The following is a 23,327-nucleotide window of genomic DNA, read 5'->3' on the forward strand; positions in this document are numbered from 1 at the left end:
GCCAGGGAGGCTCTCACTGTTCCTACCAGAAGCACAGGCTCGGTAGGCGCAGCTCCCATTGACTGGGAACCGCAGCCAATGGGAGCTGTGGGAGCAGGGCCTGTGGGTGCGGGCAGCACATGGAGGAGCCCTCTGGCCCCTTTTCCACCTATGCCAGCGGGAGCTGGAGAGTCTCCTCCCTCCGCCCCCGAGGTGAGTGCTCACCCTCTGCCCCTGTCCCTGAGCCCCTTCCCACACATCCAAACCGGCTCGAGCAGCCCTTGAACCAGCACCAGCTGCTGCAGAAGTCACGGAGGTCACGGAAAATCACGGAATCCATGACCTCCATGACAGACTCGCAGTCTTACTAATAAATTTGTTTGAGCATAAGCTTTCATGGGCTGCAGCCCACTTCTTCTGATGCATGGAATGGAACATATATTGAGGGGAGATATACACACATACAGAGAGCATGAAAAGGTGGGAGTTGTCTTACCAACTCTGAGAGGCCAATTAAGTAAGGAAAAAAAACTTTTGAAGTGATAATCAAGATAGCCCAGTACAGACAGACAACTCCCAACTTTTCATGCTCTCTGTATGTGTGTATATATCTCCTCAATATATGTTCCATTCCATGCATCAGAAGAAGTGGGCCGCAGCCCACGACAGCTTATGTTCAAATAAATTGTTAGTCTCTGAGGTGCCACAAGTACTTCTGTTCTTTTTGCAGATACAGACTAACACGACTGCTACTCTGAAACCAGCCTTACTAATAATTTCCCATGTAGCACTGTATCAGATGCTTTACTGAAGTCCAGATATATTCAGTCTACAACATTTCCCTTGTCTAGAGAATTATATACATTATCAAAGAAAGATATTGATCAAGTTAGTCTGGCAAAGGGAATATTTGCAGCTTTTCAGTGGAGCGCACAGCACTTGGTTCTAGACCTGTAAAACCCTCTGATAATAGAATTTTAAGTCATGACATTTTTATTCATAAAAAAAGCTATATTAGGTTTTAAAACCTCTAAAAATTGCTTACCTTTTTTCTCTGACTCAGCTGTCTGTAGAGCAAACTCATGGTATTAAGATAGCCACACTTGAAAAGCGAAGGGAAAAAGTATGGGCAAAATAGCACCCAGACATTTTTTTAACACTCTAAAAACTTTTCTCAAATGTATTTTCTTTAAGTACGTGACAGGCATAGAATTACACAAACTATGATCAAAGAATGTTATCTAGCCTGCAAAGACTAGAGGCATGTCTATATTACAAACTTAAGTCAACATCAGTTAAGTCGACGTCCAGCCACCGCAGTAATTAAGTCAGTAGTGCCTGTGCACAATCACATGCCTTATCCTGCAGTATTTCCAGAGCTAGGAGGGGAATTGCTGCACGGAACATGGCAATGTCCTTCAAGCAGCCCTGCTGGAAACGGTAGAACAAAACAGTTCCCAGTTGCTGTTGGCAGTTGCGCAGCAGCTGAATGCAGTGCAGTGCCATTTCTGGTCCTGGGAACCAGGCAATGACTGATGGGATCGCATTGTTATCCAGTTATGGGACAACAACCAGTGGCTGCAGAACTTTTGTATGTTCAAGGCCGCTTCCCAGAAACTGTGTGCAGAGCTCTCCCCAGCTCTGCGCTAAAAGGAGACCTGCTCTGACACTGGAAAAGCAAGTGGTGAACACTGTGGAGAAGCTTGCAATGCCAGATTGCTACTGATCAGTGGGGGAATCAGTGTGGATTTGATCAATCCACTGTAGGGCCTATTGTGATCCAAGGAGGGCCATTAATTGCCTTTTGCTCAGAAGGGTAGTGACTCTGAGCAATGTGCAGGAGATACTGGATGGTTTGGCCGTAATGGGGTTCCCTAACTGCGGTGGGGCGATAGATGGCACACATATCTCTATCTTGGCACCAGACCACCTTGCCAAAGAGTAAATAAACAAAAAGGGATACTTTTCAATTGTGCTGCAAGCACTGGTGGATCACTGGGGTGTGTTACCAACATCAAGGTGGGATGGTCCGGAAAGGGGCATGCACACACATCTTTAAGAACACACGTCTGTTCAGAAAGCTGCAAGCAGGGATTTTCTTTCTGGAACACAAAATAACCATTGGTGACATTGAAATGCCAATAGTGATCCTGGGAGACCCTGCCTACCACTTACTCCCATGGTTCATAAAGCCAGACACCTGGACAGCAGCAAGGATCGCTCAACAATTGGCTCCACAAGTGCAGAATGGTGGTTGAATGTGTCTTTTGGCCTTTAAAGAGTTGCTGGCACAATTTGCTCATTAGACCTCATTGAAAGTAATATCCCCATGGTTCTAGCTCCTTGCTGTGTGCTCAGTAATATCTGTGAGGCAAAGTTTCCACAGGAGGGAGGCAGATAGACTGTCTGCTAATTTTGAGCAGCCAGATAGCAGGGCTATAAGATCAGCTATGCAGGAGGTGCTGTGGGGGAGGGAGAGGAGTGGGAACAGGGCATGCTTGGGGGAGGGGGTGGAACTGGGCAGGAAGAGAGGTGGGGGGGGCAAAGCAGGGGTGGGAAGAGGTGGGGGAGGAGTTAGGGCTTGGGGCAGAGCAGTGGTTGAACACCCCCTGGAGCAAGAAAGAAGCCAGTGCCTGTGCCTAATACCATGACTTCATGTATTTTGTAGGTTTGTAAATGTAAAGTACTTTCCTATATTTATAAGAAGGCACTTTTCGTTAAAAATCTATTTAAAATATGCTGGATTGTTTCTATTTACAAAGTCACATTCTGTACTAGTAATCTGATTTATCTGGGGTTTATTCAGAAAAGATCTCTGGACCTATATTTAAAGCAAATACAATATACTGAATGCTTCAGGTTGAAGGAATTAAATATACGGCTTACTCATTTCTGAAATATATGATTATTCCCTTAAACCAGGCACACTTTGGGAGGGCTGTACATAGGTAATCAGCTCTTTCTTGTCTTTGTATTTTATTTATTTAGGTTTTTCAAAAATATTTAATAAAGTAGATGAGAAGTGAAAGCCTTTGATTTCATATTTAAACATGCTGGTATTGATGCTGTTGATAGAAAATCCTGGTAAAGAGAGGATAATCCTTTGTGTGAACATTCCTTTCTGGAAGGAGTAATTTTCCACTTTTCCCAAGACTTAGGTTTCTGTAGCAATTAATTTGAAACACTTTTCTTTCTGAAGTTGCATTGTCTCATGCTATGAACTTTAATTAAAATTTATATAATATTTGGAGTACTTGACATTTGATTTGTTGGAAAAAGTAAGAATTCTGGATTAATTGAAAATATTTCACAGAATGTATGATTTATCATGAGTTATAGTACCACTTATTCAAAGTTCATAGAAATATTTGCACAAGTGTTGTGGTTCCCAGAGTCTCCTGTTGAAAATGCATGGGAAGCACAGTAAATCCCACAACCTCTCTAAACTTTCCCATGATATCCTGTACATTTTGAATGGATGGCACTGTGTTCAGGAAATGTTTTTTTAAAAAAAAAAATAGTTTGTTTGCTAAACTTGTACATAAAGCACCATGAGGCTTGCAGTTTAGCACAGATATTTTAACCATGTTATTGTATATAGGCTGTTGGATTCAATTATGTTGAACGCTAACAAAGTAGTAGCACACAGTTACAGTATTCTGTTTCCTTTTGATTTCAGCTTTATGACAAAATTAACACAAAATCTTCACCGCAAATCAGGAATCCTCCAAGTGATGCTGTACAGAGAGCCAAAGAGGTAAGTGATTTTGAAATGCATTTTAGACTTTCAGACTTTTATTTTGTTTGTTTAATGTGAAATTCTTTCATCATAATGTAGTGCCGATGCTCTACTCTGGCTCCTAAATTTGACTGACTGAAAATGTTTTTACACTTGGTTATATGGCATGCTTTGTAAATGTATCATTTCCCAGACTGTAAGGAATGTTTTCATTATGAAGCCTCATCATATAATCTCTGACTTGTCAGTAGGGATATAAAAAAGAGGAGCTTTGTCCTTGGACAAGTGTGATCATTTGCATATATTTTATATTTGATGGGTTTGAATGCAGCAAAAGTTTGAAGCTTGTATAATTGCTCAAATAACACTTTTCTTTAGAATTGTCTATTAATCTAACCCAGATTTGCTTGCTTTTTATTGCATCTGCAGGAGAAAGTTAGTTTAATGCCAAAAAGGGGGGAGGAGGGAAGTCAGATCAGAGCAGTAGGACATATGACTCAAAATGGCCAAAACCAATAAAAACAGAGTTACTTCACTTTCATGCCTATTGAACTTAGGGCAAATTCTAAATCCAGAATTGTGATCTATAGTCCCAGTCAAAAATAAGCATTTAGTTGTTTAGCATATGATGGCTGAAAAACATTGCTTATAGTAATGCTAAAATTCAAATGAGAAAAGACATTTTGACTCACAATATATAATAACTGAAGTCACACTGACATTTCCCTGGAAAGTTTCTCTTCTGATTCCCTAACTACTTTTTATTGAAACATGTCTTTGTGCCAGATTGGCAGACTTTAACAGCCCAAGCATACCTTCTGGGCAGCTCTCACAATTTTACCCGGTCTTTTATGTCTTTGTCCATCTAAATCAATCCCTTCTCCCACTTCCCCACATCCATCTTATATACCTTCCATCAAATCACTCTTATCCAGCCACACTCGTGCTTCTCTGGAACCCTATAGAGTAGATTGGGGGCTGCTGGTTCCTGGCCCCAAGAAATATTAGTGTGGCACAACCGAGTCTGGAAGGTTACCTGCTCCTGGAGCCACTACGGGCCAGGAGCCTCTCAGAGGAGATTGTGCTTGTAGCTACAGGTAGAGAAAAGGAGGTAGAGGGCCCACAAAGAGGCACCCCTACCAACTCTGTAGAGTGCATTACTCAACCTCCCTACAGCAGTGAAGAAGTGGTGAGCTTGTTTCCTGCAGGGGTTCAGACAGAGTGCGCCTGTGTAGGGGGTGCTGGCCATACAGTACAATGCAGGCACAGGGGTTCTCCCTTTGTTAGAGAGAGCAGACAGGTCCACTGACAAATGTCTATGAGCCCTGCAGCACATTTTATACCTGAATGCCTTTATGACTGGGGTGGGGGCCACACTGAGGTTGCTCAATTAGGGAAAACTGCAAAGAATGGGGAAGACAATCCCCAAAACTGGTGGGTGTTCCAATACTTAGATTTACCAAGCCAGCACTAAACAACTTCTACAGTACCTTACTGGTTACAGAGAAGCCAAAACACAGTTCCCTTAAAAGCAACCCATCCTTTGAGCTTCCTCCCAGACAGCCAAGTCAAATGTAAAAGTTCTACCAATCCCAAAGGATCGGACACATTATCTCCCAGGGTAATAAATATGTCAGATCTTACCCAGCTACAGACTTACATCAAATTCTTATTAACTAAAATAAAATTTATTTAAAAAAATGAGCGAGAGTGTATTGGTCTAAAGATCATTATGCATACAGACATGAGTGCAATTCTGAGATCAGTTTCAGAGTAGAGATGGTGAGCTTTGAAGTTGCAAAGAGATCTTAGAATTAGTCCATAGTTTCAGTCCAGTGTTTCATATCCAGGGTGATCCAGATGGGACTGGAGATCTCAGTCTTACGACTCAAACTTCCCCTGAAATAAAGCTCAGGCAGATCCAAGATGAAAGGATCAGGTCCCAAGAGTCCTTTATACAGTTTTCTGCTAGGTTATGATAGCCTCTTCACAGCAGGTGTTCCTTGGGTGAAGAATAGCATCTTTGAAGTAGAACTACCTGGTCTCTATGCATACTCAAGTAACTACACCTCTACCCCGATATAACGCAACCCAATGTAACATGAATTCGGATAAAATGTAGTAAAGCAGCGCTTGGGGGATGGAGGGGCTGCGCACTCCAGCGGATCAAAGCAAGTTCGATATAACGCGGTTTCACCTATAACACAGTGTGATTTTTTGACGCCCAAGGACAGTGTTATATTGGGGTAGAGGTGTAGTTGCATTCATCAACATAGGGTAATTATCCATTAAGCAGTTTATAGACAATTAACCACAAACCTTAAAGTGATATATAGACAATGATATTATCACACTTACGTTTCATCTAAATGTTAATATTTCCTTTTGACCTCTGAATCAATAGCTAAAATAGTACACAGGAACTGTCTATTTACATGGTTAACATCTAACAAGATATAAGTAAACACATATAATTATTATTACCTCCAATTCTCTAACAATACAGGATTGCATTTCAAAACTCTAGTCTATTTAACATAACTAGGTTAACTATTTCTAAGGAATAGTCCTAATTACCATTTATATACTTTTCTAATATGTCTTTAAAGGTGGAATCTGCAAGCTGTTTAGCCCTTTCTGGCCATGTCTCACAGCTTTCAAATACCTTTAGTGATCTTATTTTGGGTTCTCAGTATTTCCCTACAAAAGCAATACAGCTTGGCAAAAATGCCCCTACACAACCAATACATGAGGACAATAAAGTATGCTGTGCAAAAATCAGACTGGGTTGGGAAATTACTAGTAGTTGGTCAAAGGTAGATGTGTGAAGAAATACTTCCTTTTGTTTGTTTTAAACTTGCTGCTTATTAATTTCATGTGATGACCCTTAGTTCGTGTGTTATGAGAAGGAGTAAATAACACTTCCTTATTTATTTTCTCCACACTAGTCATGATTTTATAAATCTCTATCATATCCCCCCTTAGTCATCTCTTTTCCAAGCTGAAAAGTCCCAGTCTTATTAATCTCTCCTAATATGGAAGCTATTCCATACCCCTAATCATTTTTGTTGTCCTTTTCTGTACCTTGTCCAATTCTAGTATATCTTTTTTTTTTTTTTTGAGATGGGGCGACTACATCTGCATACAATATTCAAGATGTGAGCATACCATGGATTTATATAAAGACAATATGATATTTTCTATCTTATTGTCTATCCTTTTCCTAATGATTCCCAACATTCTGTTAGCTTTTTTGACTGAGGAAGTCTTCCATCATCGTCTTTCCTGATTACTAACAAGGAGAATCCCCTCTCCCCTACAGCCGACTGCACCCCATCCACCATCTGCTGGGTAGGAGAGTGTCTGCTTGCATTCTCTGTTACCAAACCGTATCTCTTCCTTTCACCAGCTGCTGGGAGGAAGAGTGCTCTTTCCTTCTAGTTGCTGAGAACGATGGTTTTCTTTTCCCTTCTTCAGTCCCTCTGTGAGCAAGGAGAGAGAGTCTTTTCTTGCTTTCTCAGATACCAAGAAGCAGACAACTCCCCATAGGGTCTGTGTTCCATCTCGCTTTCTTAAGGGAGGAAGAATAGTCTTGAGGTTAAGTTGCTAGACTGGGATTCAAGAGATCTGCATTCGGTTCCTGGCTTTGCCAGAGACTTGCTGTATGACTTTGGACAAACTAATTAATCTTTCTGTGCCTCAGTTCCCCATCTATAAAATGGGGATAATAACTTCCCTAACTCACAGGGGTATTGTGAGAATGAATCCATTGGTGTTTGTGAGGTGCTCAGATTCTGTGTTGATGGGATCCAAACACATACCTCAGTATAGATAGATTAATAATACAGCAGGTTTCCACTATTGAAAGTGAGGCACAAAAAGTAGAAGTGTCTTGACCCAGGTCTAGATTAGAATGAGGATTAAAGAATCAACTGGTAGGTAGTAATGATAGCTAATATTTAATATCGAAACTGTCAAATAACTCATGAGTACTATAAAAATTATTGTGCTTATAAGATACCATACCAGATAGTGTTAGGTTTTTGATTTTGTAGTGTTAGTATAATTGATATTGGAGGAATTAAGGCAGATCTATTTTACTGTAAAGGGACAGACTTTCAAAAGGTGGCTTCCCTTTTTCCGGTATAGTTTGTTGGTGCAGTTTTATGTGAATTATTTTTTGGCGCAGAATTGCAGTCAGCCGGATATCTAAATAACTGACTTGCAAGTGTAATTAAGTTCTTAGATGGTCAAGTATTCTAAATTGCATACGCCAGGATTTCTCAAACAGGGGTCGCCACTTGTGTAGGGAAAGCCCCTGGCGGGCCAGGCCAGTGTGTTTACCTGCCCTGTCCACAGGTCCGGCCGATCGCGGCTCCCACTGGCTGCGGATCACTGCTCCAGGCCAATGGGAGCTGCTGGAAGTGGCACGAGCCGAGGGACTTACTGGCTGCAGTTTCCTGCAGCTTCCATTGGCCCGGAGCAGTGATCCGCGGCCAGTGGGAGCTGTGATCCACCGGACCTGCGGACAGGGCAGGTAAACACACTCGGCCCGGCCCGCCAGGGGCTTTCCCTACACAAGCGGCGACCCCTGTTTGAGAAACCCTGGCATACACAGATAACTATTGGAATAAAGTTTTGCATTCAGTTATTTGTGTTTGCAGTTTTGCAGACACAGTAAAGTTGAGGCTGAAAGTTTAGCCCAATGTTAACGTTTTTAAATAGATAATTACCACAAGATAAAAGCTTCTGTGCAATATAAAATATATCACATGAAATCAATCCAGTATTTCTTTCCTACATGATATATTTTACCAATTTTGATCTTATATACCTTAAAAACAAGCAAATTGTCCCTTATCAGGCACTAAAAGAACCTTTGCAGGCACCAAATTAATCATTTTGCAATTTACTTAGAAAAAAGAATGGGAAGCTTGTCAGTATCTGAATTCCTTTAATATTGTTAATTCCAGGATGGTTCACACTTCTGTTTTTAGCACAGAAAAATAAACATACTGAGAGAGTTAAGGCAGCAACTCAAGTGTGGAAATAAGACTTAAATGTGCATGTCAGAAGGTTCTAGAGAGTATGGAATCTGTTCTCCTTTTAAGTCCTGTGTGGTTTATACATGTAACTACAACCTACCAGGGCCGGCCTTATGGATACACGACATGGGCGATCGATTGGTCAGGGCTGCCGTCCAAGTGCCACCAGCTGGCAGGCCTGGTCTGAGTGCAGGCAAGCCAGGGGACTGGAAGCCCTGGCCAGCCAGGCCAGGAGGGCGGGCAGGGCCACCTGTTGCCGCCAACCTGGTGGGGAGGCGCAGGCAGTGGGGCTTGCCCCTGCAGACCCAGCAGGCCAGCCCTTGGGTCTCCCCTTCCCTCAGGCTCTCCTCCTGTTAGACAGTTGTGGAGGCATGGCCAGGGCTCCAGGCTCAGAAACTCCTCCTTGTGCAGCCCGGCTGGGCTCTGGGGCCAGGAGCTGCATCCCACTCGGCTGGGTTCTGGGGCTGCACCGTGCACCCCATACTGCTGGTTTCAAACTCAAACAAAGGGTGCCAAAATACGAGTTCACCCAGGGCGCCATTTTCCTACAGACAGCCCTGCAACCTACAATCCACCAGTAAGTGAAAGCACATATAAAAATGTGCAAATACTCAGAATAATTTATTCAGCCCACAATAAGTGTAGTGACTCATGCCCATGTGACAAAATTGAGTTGTATGTCTTGCATGTTCAACCATGAGAGCTAAAATGCAGCTTTAGCAGAATGCTGGAGTTTAAAAATGCACCCTGTTTACCTTTCTGTGGAAAGATGAGAGAGAGTGATTTGAGGAGGAGATCCTATCCTGAGTGATGGGAGGGAGTATCTGTGCCAACCACACTGCTCTGCAGAATTTTCTACCAGTTAATCTCTGGAGCCGCTGCCAGAAGCAGAGTGCTCTGTTTCCGCCATCCAAACAGTTGACTGTTGAGAATAAAATTAAAAATATCAGACTGTAAGGGACTGAGTTAAAATACATTTCCTTATTTGCCCCAGTCACGAGATGAAATGCTCTTTTCTTTTTATAGAACCGTGAGTTTTGTAGTGGTGTAACAGATGGACCATCTACGGTTCATATTTTTAACCATTTAATTTGCAGAAACAGTGTTTTAATCTGGATAATTCAAGATTTTATACGTGTTTTTAATTCTATTTTAATATTTCTTAGCCCCTATTCAGGCATGGAAACAGAAGTTGATACGAGCGACTTATATAGTTGCTGGTTAACACTTTACTTTTGCAGTTGCAATAATAACCTTTTAAAGAATATTTTCAGATTGAGAAGAGACACTGCATTCTTGAAATCTGTTCTTTCATTCGCAAAGAGAGAAATCAACATGTGATATTTTATTCTTTTTGAAAAAAGTTCCCATTCTCAAAGTCCCTTTACTGTCATAATCCATTGATCGTGTTGGTGCTACAGGGATTATGACCAACCTGAGTAAAGTATGGTTTTTATACTTCTGTGACAGAATAGAGAGCAGTTAGCTTTACTGACATTTGTGCTGTTTGTTTTGCAGGTATTGGAAGAAATTTCATGTTACCCAGAGAACAGTGATGCAAAAGAGCTAAAACGTATTTTAACACAACCTCATTTCATGGTAAGCAAATACTGCTTTGGCTGTTCTTAAACACATTCCTCATGGAACAGTCAAGAATGTACTACCTAAAGCTTATAAGCAACAAAACAAAAGTATAGTTAACTGCACACAGATATATATTTAATCAGCATTTCTAATGTGCTGAGCTAGCACAGCAGCTGTTATTGTTATGGGGCTGATGCATAATGCTTGCTACACTGAGGGATCATTGTTTGTTTGCTGCTTGTCATGAGGAGAATTGCAGCTTGCACACAGAGCTATTTTGCAGGTTTGAGCTCATCAGATAAGGGTGTTATTCCTTAAAATGTTTGTTTTTTAAAAGAAAATAATAAGAGAAACTAGTAAGAAAAATCTAAAGAGACTGACAATAAAGGTAACTCAAATCTAACAGACATAGTAGCATTGAGTGAATCTTTGTGACACAGTCACAAAGCAATGGAACTGTTCATTACGAAATCTTACAAAAATAGGGTAGGATAGAATCCTTTTTTAAACAAAATCAGTTAATATTATTAACAGTTACATTCTTTGGCTCATTAGCCTGTTAAAACTGTTTCACCCAGCCTAGTAGCTCTGTGGTTTGTCCTTCATACTACCACATGAGTAATCTAGGTTAGATTCTCAGTTCCAGGAACTTGTTCTGGGAGCTGACAGGGATGTAAAATGGAGAAAGGAACCTGCGGATCCCAGGAAGACATGGTGAGGATCCTCCTTTCTTCCAAACCAGTGTTGAGCAAAAATGTGTTTATTCACTTTTAGAATGTTTCCTATATTTAAATCTAGATTGGGGTGAGTCAGACGGGTGGTACAGTTCAGTGAATTTGGAGTTTCGTACCTAAGATAAACTATCTGGTATATTTTACATGTTTTTATTTTGGGGGCAGTGATGGCCTTACGTTCAGTGGTCTGAGCACCCAAAACTCTCTCTGAAATCATTGTGTGAGTCTCTAACCCAAAGAATGAATATAAAGCGTTCCCAAGATTTTGCCCAGCTGAGGGCTGAATTGGCAATTTGCAAAAAAAAAAAAAAAAACACCATCACAAAGCCAACCAGAAAACAGTACCAGATTTTCATAAAATAAAGCAAATTACAACCACCTTAATTTAATGGGCAGATGAAGCCTGCAAAGGCTACAGGTTACAGCATGTAGCATTCCACCTGGATTCTTCGAAGATCAGAGTAGTTCTGTACCTCAGCTGCTTGGTGTGCCATTTGCCTGATGGCGAGACCCACTCTGATAATGGTAGCAGAACTAGCTCTGCTTTAGTAGAGACAGTTGTTTACAATAGAAAAAATGAGACATTATGACTGCCATGCTTATTGTGGGAAGGGGAGGAAGCAGTAAAAATAAGAATGGTACTGACTATTGCCCAACTTCTGTGCTAAGTGGGTTATGCTGATTCAACATTTTTTCCCCCATGTAATACGTATCTTGGATTTACTGCAAAGACATCAGAAGTAAAAGAAGACAGAAGTCAATAATGTATGTGATTAGATGGCAGTTTGAAAGGCTAGCTGATCTGCTTTTATGTGCATACTGTTTTCAAAGTAATCTCCAAATAATAATAATCTATTAAAGATTTTCATATTGAGTCAAATGACAAGCAAAATGTTATGCATCAGAAAACTACTTTTACATAAAAAATAATTAAGCTAAAGTGCTCATAGACATTTTTTTAAGACCAACTGTCAGAAAACTCTTGCAACAATTCTTTTTAAAATGTTTTTGATGCGGAATAAAAGACTGATTTCCCTTTTAAAGTGTTTAAATTATATTGATGGGTGGTTATTTGTAAGCAAAAAGAAGCTGTAAAAAATCTTCATTGCAAAAATGAAATACTTACTCTTTATTTGTGAAAAATGTGAATCCTTCTCCCGCAGTTTAGGACATCAAGATAAATGAGCTAAACCCCTAGGCACCTCATCTGTGTCCCAGTGGACATAAGTCAGTAGACCTCACAGGGGACTGAGCAGAAATTGTTTAAACTAGATGTAATTCATTAATTAGATAGCCAAAATCTGTTATTTTAGTCTCTGCTTTATGCTTTTGTACCTGCCTTTTGATTTTAATTTATACATAATTCTCTATTTCCTGAGAATTTTAAAGAGTTACTGTAAACAAATATGGTATACTCTCTGACTAATGATATTAAAACATATTAATAAAGACAAGTTATTAATCCTAAAAAATGCAATCCAGTGAATCATTTTGGGGCTACTGACCTTATAAAGGAAATCATTTGACGTATAATTGACACTCTGCCATGCTTCACCGACACTTGTAAACTCCATTATGTAATGGTGGAGTGAGAGGACAAAATATTTGAAAACATATTAATTATTAACACTGTATGCAAGGAATGTAAGTAGAAAAAACAGTACAAAGTGTTATACTGACAGCCTATTTTCAGCATGCCATTAGAAAACTTAGTAAAATAAAATGTGTTCTAGTTGCTATATCATTGCAGTCTAATGCACTGAGAGTTAGGACACATGGTTTAGTCAGTAGGATCACATTTCTTAAGCTAGTGTGTACTTAGGTTGTAAGGTTTAGGCTTGTAAGCTTCATTATCTGAGGAATGTGATACCAGAATCAATAATTTTTAATAGAGGCCAAAAATTAAGATAGCAAAGGCAAGTCAAAACAGCATAGATGGTGTTGAACATGAGTGCCCCTGGTTAAACCAAATATTTTTCTAACTTCTGGCAATCAGTCACGCAGTAAACTTTTTTTACTTAATGCTCAATAAGGCCCAATCCTGAAAAGACTTATGTTCATGCTTAACTATTAACACTGAGCATTCTGTGTGGGTCATTCATTTTAAAGAATCTTCTATTTCAACCAAGAGCCACTGCAGCAGAGTAAAAGTCCCCAGGCAGAAGTTGCTGCTCTTCAGAACATCACTTTCTGTTTGTTTTTCTAAGAAAACAAAATCATTTCATGTACCTAATACAGAAGCAGCTGGCTGTAGATGGCTACTCTATCCAACTTTTGTCAAAAGTTAACAAAAAAATTGTCTAAAACTCATTCAAATACATTTCCACATTCATTGCCAAGGGACTCTTGTGGGTCTACTCACAAATAATTTCTTTGAAATGGCTCTCCAGCAGGACAGACACTTGCTAATCTCTGAAATGGTTCCTAAACTAATCACTTCCTAGAATGCTTACATTTATCCGGTTGTATTTTTTACTGTATATGCATTAGTGTGTTTTTAAATATGGTACATTATTACTTGCAGGAAGTTCAGGCTCAAAGTTAGCCTTTCATATTTCTCATTCTGTAAGTTTTTAAAATGTTTGTTTAACCATTGCCTGCCCAATGATTACAACTGAGATAATTCAGCTACTGCATAATTGGACCCTGTTTGAATTTTCTTAAAATGTGGATATAAATTTTTTAAAATATAACCAGATAAATGTTGGTTTTAAATGTATGCTTTCTAGGAAGTGATTAGTTTAGGAATCATTTCAGGGATTAGCAAGTGTCTGTCCTGCTGGAGAGTCATTTCGAAGAGATTATTTTCTTTGTACCCCTATAACAGTAAATGTGAACATCGGTGATATCTGCAAACTGGACTGTTCTTTTGCATCTATTCATGTGGCAACATTTGAAATGTTTTCTCGCAGAGGGGGGTTTTGCATTTTATATATTTAGGTATTTATAGTGCATCCTATGTATCTTCCTTCATTGTTCCTTGCAGTGAATGATACAGAAATGTAGTGGGAAACAGCATTTATAACTTCTGCCGCAGTACTTAGAATTCTTTCAGGACCCATATGGTCCACAAAGGGAAAAGAGCCAGGAAAACATGACCATACTGTAACAATAAACGATAACAGAGGAAATTGTGTAGTTTAAAGGGAAACTATGCTTTATATTAAATATTTTGGTGAAATTCAGTTTAGTGCAATACAGAAATAGGTGTTCTCACAATTGTATTATCTATGTATATTTATGGAGGCACAGATGAAAATCATCAAATATATAGTAACAAACCTTCCAAATATTTATCATCATTTATTTTGCCTACACAGAAGTATTGTATTAATCCAGTCATTAAAAGCTAATTGTTCAAATCAAATACAATTATGTTATGATGTTTTGGTTTAATGTTGCTTTATAAAACAGAAATATATCACTTGGAATCTTGTTAAGAAAAGACATTGTTAGGGGCAGGGCATATAATAGACACAGTCAGATGTGATGAGAGATGACTCTGCTTACTGATATGCCTGAACAAATATTTCACCCTGAGAACAGAGGATAGAAAGTAATCCTTTACTAATTGGGTTCAGGAAACCATAGCAGACTGTTCTGTTAAAGATCATCTATGCACAAAGTCAAGAACACACCCAAAAACACACTCTAGAACAGGGGTCAGCAACCTTTCAGAAGCAGTTGCCGAGTCTTCATTTATTCAGTCTAATTTAAGGTTTCACATGCCGGTAATACATTTTTAATGTTTTTAGAAGGTCTCTCTCTATAAGTCTGTATATTATATGGCTAAACTAGTGTTGTATTGTAAAATAAACAGGGTTTTCAAAATGTTTAAGAAGCTTCATTTAAAATGAAATTAAAATGTTGATCTTACGCTGCTGGCCCGCTCAGCCCACTGTTGGTGTGGGGTTCTGTTCACCTAGGCCGGCAGCGGGCTGAGCGGGGCCTGAGGCCGGGACTCCGGCTGGCAAGCATCCGTCAGCCAGAACCCCAGACCAGCAGTGGGCTGTGCAGGGCTGGCAGCCAGGACCCAGAGGGCTGGAGCCAGGGCTGGGTATGTGAGGGGGTGTAGGTGTCAGGGCAGAGGGGGCGCTGGGTATGGGTGTGGGTGCCAGAGTCAGGGCTAGGGTTCCGGGTGGCGGGGATGAAGGAGTCAAGTAGAGGGCTGGGTATGGGGGAGGTACAGGGCTCAGGGCAGGGGCCTGGGAGGGTGTGGGGCTCAGAGCAGAGGATGCGGTGTGGGTGGGGGGGTCGGGGATCAGGGCTCAGGGGAGAGTGCTGGGTGACTGCACCCCTAAAAACTCTCAACACTGCTGCTCCTTGTCCCCTGACTACCCCCAACTGCCCCCCAGGACGCCACCCCCTATCTAAGCCTCCCTGTTCCTTGTCCCCAGACTGGACTCTACCTCCTACCTGTCCCCTGACTGCCCCGACCCTCATCCACACTCCCATCCCCAGCCAGACTGCCGGGACTCCCGTGCCTATCCAACTACTCCCCACCCCCTGACAGGACCCCCAGAACTCCCGACCCATCCAACTCCCCGCACTCCCTGCCTGCCCCAGCCCCTTTCCACACCCCTTCCTCCTGACAGGACCCCCAGAACTCCCAGCTCATACAACCCCCCCAGCTCCTTGTCCCCTGACCACCCCCTCCAGAGACTCCCCACCCTAACCTCCCCCCGTGGACCCTCCACCCTAACCTCCCCCCCAGGACCTTCCTGCTCCCAGTCCCCTGACTGCCCTGACCCCTATTCACCCCTTGCCCCCTCATAAACCCCGGGACTCCCATGCCACATCCAACCCCCCGCTGCCCCTAACCACCCCCCTGGGATCCCACCCACCCTGCTCCCTGTCCCCTAACTGCCCCCACCCCTTATCCAACCCCCCCAGCCCTGGGCCCCTTACCATGAGGCTCCACACAGAGCTAGATATGCTGCTCTGGGGGAGCACACCGCCCCGCCCCTCCGGTTGAGCGGGGAGCGTGTCTGCCTCGCCGCGGAGCCAAACGCTGCACCGTGGGAGCGCGCAGCCCCAACCCCCAGAGCGCTGCGCATGGCGGCAGGGCTCCAGGGGAGGGGCCAGCAGCTTGCTGCGCTTGGCCCTGCTTTCCGGCCCGGGAGCGCGGACCCCGCGGCTTGCCGTGCCGGGAGAGTGGGGCCATTTGCCCACCCCATGTGCACGGCTATGCTTCTGCTCCCTGCCCCCACGGGGGAAGTAGAGGGCAGAGGAGAGCACGCCGGGTTGGGCAGGATTTTTAGTGGCATGCTGGAGTCCCGGCAGGCTCCAGCGTGCCATTAAAAATTGGCTCGCGTGCCGTCTTTGGCATGCGTGCCATAGGTTGCCGACCCCTGCTCTAGAAAGACAGACAAAACAAATGCCAGTTTGCACATAAGATACATTTTGGCTCCTATTCAGGGCTGCTTGTGATACACAGTCAAGGAGTTTGTGGGGATAAAAATGAAAAAGAGAATCTGGTCTTGTCAGTTACCAAATTAAGCTAAATAGATATGTCACATACAAGGCAGCTTAAGAGTAACCACACCCCTCTTTGCACCAATTTAACTAAATCAATTTAAAAACCAATTTTAGTTAAATTGATTCAACTTCTGTGTGTACTCAAGAGCTCTGTAAATCTAGATAAAATGAACAGTCACGTCAGGTATGGAGCACTGACGAAATATCTGGAAGTATGAGCCCATTGTTGGAGTTTAAAAAGTTAATAACAGAAACAGATGTCATTAAATATTTAATTAAAAATAGTGTTTGGACTGGCAGTAGGTTTGAAATGTTAGAAAAATCTGAGAATTAGGATCTTCCTGTTCTGAGTATCTTGAGCGATAGGAGCTACATGCCCCTATCTCTCGAGATACTCTAAACAGGACAGCATCAGCTCCATTGAAAGCCAAATTCCTCAAATTAGTTTTAAAATTAAGGAAGGTGCCTTCAGAGTTTATAAATCCTCTTTTATAGTATATAGTGAATGTTAAAAGTGGTGTGGCCTTTCAGAAACAAGTGCAGAATTTTGTAGGTAACCATAAAATCCCATCTATAGTCTTGGAGTCACTCCTGAGAAACAAGTTTCGCATGGATGCTCTTGAAAATTCATTCTATTCATTTAGAAATAGGTGTATTTCTAAAACCTATTTAAATACAGAATATTCAAATGAACTTTTGTAATCAAAAACTAAACAGCCACAGGGACTCATTCATCTGTTAAAATAAATCAGACATGCTAAACTCAAGCTGTGTGATTCATGGGTCTTTCAACATGCAAGTCATGGGTCTCTACATTTAGTGGTAGCACTACATGCTTAACTACAGAGTAGTGTGGCCAGTCTAATGCAGAGTTCTATAGAGTATCAGACACTGTAAGGAGCAGGCTTGCTTTCTCAACCCTGATTCCAGCGGCACAAGCCCTGTGGGAAAGAAATCCTTCTCTCCAATCTTGCACAACCTTTGGGATGATATAGGAGCAGCATCAATTGGTTCAGCTGTAAATCCTGTCCAGGCTTTTGACAGAAGGTTGTTTATAATACAGGTTCTTAAAGAATGGTAAGGTCAAAAAAGCAAACATGAAATAGAGGGACTCTTTGAGGCCCTGAAACAGGGGTCCCCAACGCGGTGCCGTGGGCGCCATGGCGCCTGCCAGGGCATCTGTGTGCGCCCGCGTACTGGCCAGCGGACAAGCATCCGCTGAAATGCCTCCGATGAGCAGTGTCATCAAGAGGCTTCGCCGCTGAAATGCCGCTGAAAAGTGACGTCATTAAGAGGCGTCGCTGCTGAAATGCTACTGATTTTCAGCGGCATTTCGGCAGCGACGCGTCTTGACGTTGCCGCTTCTCGGGGCATTTCAGCGGATCCTTGTCCACCAGCCACGGTCCTCAGCGGCTCGTTATCCGGTGCCCGCCACCCAGAAAAGGTTGGGGACCACTGCCCTGAGAGATCCCCACGGGAAAAAGAGAGAGAAGAGGGATGTCATGCAGTGTAAAAACCTGATACTGAATGTTCTTCAAGTACTTGAGAAATTTTTATATTTTATCTAGATTATATCTCCTGGTAACATATTACACTTTACACAGTTAGATATTCTAACTGTCTTTGATGCTGCCTCTATAAATAACTAGAAGGGTAATTGATATACTTATCAAGTACATTTTGAGAAGTTTAATCAACTCTATGTGATACTATACAATATATCAGGAAATGTAGAGAAAAACTGATGAATTAGTACTTGAAGAGCTTAATGTATCAGGCTGTGATTTTTATCAGATGTCACAAACTAAACGGGATTGTGCTGCACCAGTTCTCTATGGGAGAGGAATAAAAAAACATGGTATTTAAGAAAGTAGTTATGTTAGCAGTTGAGTAAGGCCATGCGTCTTGCCCTCTGAGTCAGTATAGAACTAGTTCCTCAGCACAGTGTTAGAGGACGCTGTGCCAGACGTTGGAGGGGTTGTTCTCAGAATATATGTAAAATAGAGATGGAAAAAACTTGGAGTCAAGGTTTTTTTTCCTTAAGAGAAAGAGTGCTAAACTCGAGGGTCTTAGCCAAATTCTATCTTGAAGTATTATCCTAAATACCTTGCAGTTTTCTCTTTCAGTTTCAATTGGTCATATTCACTTTCTATTGTAATTGTCTTATAGTGTTACTGTTTGTAGTCAAGGGTTGCCTATTTCCATCCCGAAACTCACTTTCATTTCAGTGTTGGAAGAAGTGATACCTGTACATGTGTGTGGCTAAGCTTTTCAGAACTGTGTGCCTAAAGTAAGGTGCCCACATATGGAATTAAAAGCCCAAATAAAAGTAGGCTGATTTCAAAATTTGCTGAACACCTGCACTTCCTACCGATTTCAGTGAGACTTTTGGATGCTGAGGACTACTGAAAATCAAGTCATTTACCTTTAGGTAGATGAGTGAAGAGCCTAATTTAAGCACCCAAATTTACACACACATACTGTAGTTTTATAAAATGAATATTGTGTTTAGGAATCCTTCAGGGTAAAAGGTCGTATATAAATGTAAGAAAGTAATATTATAGGCATGCTCTAGCTTCTGGGGGAAATATTAAACCTTCTGTCAGGAATGAGAAAACGCACCAGAGATTATGGAAATCTGACTATTTCTGTAACCTCTTGTAGGCCTTACTTCAAACTCATGATGTAGTGGCACATGAAGTTTACAGTGACGAAGCTTTGAGAGTTACTCCTCCTCCCACCTCTCCATACTTAAACGGAGATTCTCCAGAGAGCGCCAACGGTGACATGGATATGGAGAACGTAACACGAGTCCGATTGGTACAGTTCCAGAAGAACACAGATGAACCAATGGTATGTAGGCAACAGTACTGTTCTCTTAACTCTGTAAAGAGAAAGAGGTGACAAACTATCTTAGTAGTTTCAAACCACAGTCTTTATACACAAAAGTTGTTCTGCTTTAACTGTCTGAGTATAGTTGAAGTGTGGTACAACCAACATTATGTTGATGCAGTAAAACCAGTTGAAAAGTGCTTATACCGGTATAGCTTATTCCCATATGGAAAATGAAATAAACTGTATTGGTGTAGTTACATAAACGTTAGATGCTGTACTGGTATACGTATTATGATAAAAACAAATCACACCTCTCACTGAAATCATAGATAACAGGGTTGGAAGGGACTTCAGGAGGTCATATAGTCCAACCCCCTGCTCAAGGCAGGACCAATTCCCAGACAGATTTTTGCCCCAGATCCCTAAATCGCCCCCCCTCAAGGATTGAACTCTCAACCCTGGGTTTAGCAGGCCATGCAATTCTTTTATGCAATAGCCTGCATACTAAATGACTATGTATTCATCTTATAAAGAATTATTGTCTTTACTGATAGCTAAAAATGCATCTGTGTTATAACCAAATTTTATCAGTTTTTGAAATTAGTTCAAACAGTAAATGGAAAGACCCGTAAAAAGAGTATTACATCTCTGGAAAACAAATGGTATACTTTGATTTTTGATGGGGTTTGAAAAATAGCAAAAGAGGAAACACTGTGGAGTTCCGCATGTAGAGTGTTTCCATAATAAGTTTTATGTTGGTTACTTGATCTCCATAAGAGCAACAGTGTATCAATCAAAACTAAAGGTGAAATTCTAACCTCTTTGAAGTCAATGGCAAAACTCGCATTGATTTCAATAGGGCCAGGATTTCCCTCTAAAACATAGCTTCATCTCAAGCTTGCAGCAGAAGTAACCATTCTTAGTAGTTGAAGAAGCAGGTTGCTGAAAATTTTTTCTTAATGATTTAACAATTTCTTTTACTAGGGAATCACTTTAAAAATGAATGAGCTGAACCATTGCATTGTTGCAAGAATTATGCATGGAGGAATGATTCACAGGCAAGGTAATCTTAGGACGTAAATGGTTTTATTCTCAAATTGGATTACTCCCATAATCAAATATATTTTGTGTAACAAGTGAGACCCTGATCCTAAAACTTACTGTTCCACACCAGTGGATCCCTGTGTATGCATGGAGTCCCATTAACTTCACAGGGTCACCGCTCAGGTGCAAGGGTCTGCTCACCTGGAACAAGTTTCAGGAAGGGGCCATGAGTGTTTAATTTAGCTTTAATAGGTAATGATGCAGGTAGTCTCAAATTGCTTCTACAGAATATCAGTTCTAAAGTGTATGTAAATTTTGGAAAGTGTATTTATCTAATTCTTTTCTAAAATTCTCAGAGTAAGTACAATATTTTTTTCTTCATACACCTCTACCCCGATACAGCGCTGTCCTCGGGAGCCAAAAATCTTACCGCGTTATAGCAAACTTGCTTTGAGCCACCGGAATGTGCACTCCCAACCCCTGCCCCTGAGCGCTGCTTTACCACATTATATCCAAATTCGTGTTACATCAGGTCACGTTATATCGGGGTAGAGGTGTATATCAAAAGTCTCTGTTCAGCAGAAATTCCACATTTCTCCATGTATTGTCACAGAGCTTCTGAGACTCTTGGCAGTTTGACTGCTGAGGTACCGGAATGTGAATCTGGAATCAAAACTTTTCTCACTTGTGCAGTTTGTACCTTTGTGTTTGGCTTTCACTGCTCTGAGCTGTTGCCAAACCTTTAGACCTGTGCCTGTGCCTCTGTTCCACTCCCATCCTGTATGCCCAGATATATGTCAAAAGTAATTAATGACTGAGCCGAGAGTTACCTACTCAGTAGTGAACTAACTCTGGCAGCCTGCAGATATGAATTGTGTCTCTAGGGAAGTTTGCAATTTTCTTAAAAGTGGAAGATTTGAATTTGTGTGAACTTGTATATTTGCTTAATGGGACACCATCAGCTTGAATCTAGTCAGCTTTTTAAAATGAGTAGAAAAGGAGATTTGGCATATATAAGAGTCACAGTTGCTTTTTTGTTATTGACTTCCTTTGGGATCACTTAGATGGTAGTCATCCTCCATGTAGTAGATGGTTATTACTTTGCGTAATAGCCACAGCTGATTCCAAAATCAGAGGGATAGATCCTTTTTAACGTGTTATAGAGTTTGCCACTCTACCCATCAGAGGATGATGCCTTGATATTTTTAAATTATTGTACAGAATCTAGAATTTGTAGGTGGTATTTAAGCTTTTCTGTTTGTGCTTTATTTAACTTTGGAATGCTTCTGAGTATATTCAAAAGTCTTGAAATGTTATTACTCTTTTCTGAGTCTTCTGCATATAAGTTTAGGCAAAATGCAGCAAATGCTTTAGCATTTTCATTACTCGTTCATTTTTCTTAATTGTTTATTAGTGTTTTAATCTGATTACTACTGTAGATATTTTGCTTCCTCGGTTGGTATTCCAGGAGTCTGCTGACTTTTTATAAAGTTATTCAAAATTTCTTTGAGTTTTCCAGTTTAGCAACTAAAATGTAAGTTGGCAGTAGTTTCAGGTGATACACCAGCACCTGAATCCCCTTACCAGTTTTTGTGGGTTTACCATCACATTTTCATAGATTCATAGACACTAGGACTGGAAGGGACCTCGAGAGGTCATCGAGTCCAGTCACCTGCGCTCATGGCAGGACCAAATACTGTCTAGACCATCCCTGATAAACATTTATCTAACCTACTCTTAAATATCTCCAGAGATGGAGATTCCACAACCTCCCTAGGCAATTTATTCCAGTATTTAACAAACCAGACAGTAAAGAACTTTTTCCTAAAATACAACCTAAATCTCACTTGCTACAGTTTAAGCCCATTGCTTCTTGTTCTATCATTAGAGGCTAAGGTGAACAAGTTTTCTCCCTCCTCCTGATGACACCCTTTTAGATACCTGAAAACTGCTATCATGTCCCCTCTCAGTCTTCTCTTTTCCAAACTAAATAAACCCAATTCTTTCTTATTTTTAAAAATTGTTTCTTTTCTTCTATTAATGTGAGGAAGAACAGAGAGCTTCCTAACTAAACAGGGAAACTAACAATATACAGAGGACTGTCAAAAAGTCAGAGTAAACAAACTGGAAAAATAGCAAAGTATAATTACCCCCATTTTAAAGATGGGGAAGCAGAAGTTGGAAGCTGAAGTGACTTACTCAAAATGAGTAAGTGGCAGAGATGGAGTTAGATCTCAAGACTTCCTGACACTCCGTGTTTCTCAGTGTGAGGCATTTTAATTAATCATAAATTAATCACTGAAATAATTAATATGTTGGATTCAGATCCCAAAAATTCAAGGGGAATAAAAAAGTTAAATAGCATCTTTGAAATGCTCTATGAATTTGTATAGACTTGTGTATTCTCTTAAAGGGACAGCACCTTTGAACTTTTACTTACCTACTATTCTTACAAGAAACTTTTAAGATTACTAGACATCAAAGAGATTAGAAACAATGTTTACCCACCTCTAAAGGGATTTGCAATGTCTACAGTGCTTTGAACAAAAAAAATTAAACAAGTGCTTACTAATGGGTTGTCCTAAAATAGAAGGTGTAATTATTTATAGAAACAATTTAATTGCCAAAATGTCTTTTGTCCTCTCAGGAACAACTTATATTTAGGTATTTGGTTCTGTAGTTCCCATAGAACTGCTTTTAATCAAAAGTAAACATAATCTCAAAATGGAGATTTTTCATTTTGCATTACAGCAATAGCAAATTATTAACCAAATATAACAAAAAAAATCTAACTTCTTTGTTCTGTTTTATGAGCCTGACTAAACATTCGGAGTAGTTTTTATTTCTAATAGTCTCCTGCAATCAGTGATCAAATATAATGCATGTGAT

At 40.8% G+C, this 23,327-nt stretch overlaps 1 protein-coding gene across 13 annotated transcripts in view; it reads left to right on the plus strand.

Moving 5' to 3' along the window:
* Positions 1–23,327, plus strand: part of CASK (calcium/calmodulin dependent serine protein kinase) — a 442,447-nt gene that overhangs the window by 366,792 nt on the left and 52,328 nt on the right. For all 13 annotated transcript variants that reach the window (XM_032806527.2, XM_032806492.2, XM_032806483.2 and 10 more), the window contains 4 exons: positions 3,659–3,736; positions 10,282–10,362; positions 19,224–19,412; positions 20,379–20,457. In XM_032806527.2, coding sequence (XP_032662418.1) covers positions 3,659–3,736; positions 10,282–10,362; positions 19,224–19,412; positions 20,379–20,457 — 427 coding nt within the window. The remainder of the gene's footprint in view (positions 1–3,658; positions 3,737–10,281; positions 10,363–19,223; positions 19,413–20,378; positions 20,458–23,327) is intronic.

Source organism: Chelonoidis abingdonii, chromosome 1 (genome assembly GCF_003597395.2).
Source record: "Chelonoidis abingdonii isolate Lonesome George chromosome 1, CheloAbing_2.0, whole genome shotgun sequence".
NCBI classification, from domain to species: Eukaryota; Metazoa; Chordata; order Testudines; family Testudinidae; genus Chelonoidis; species Chelonoidis abingdonii.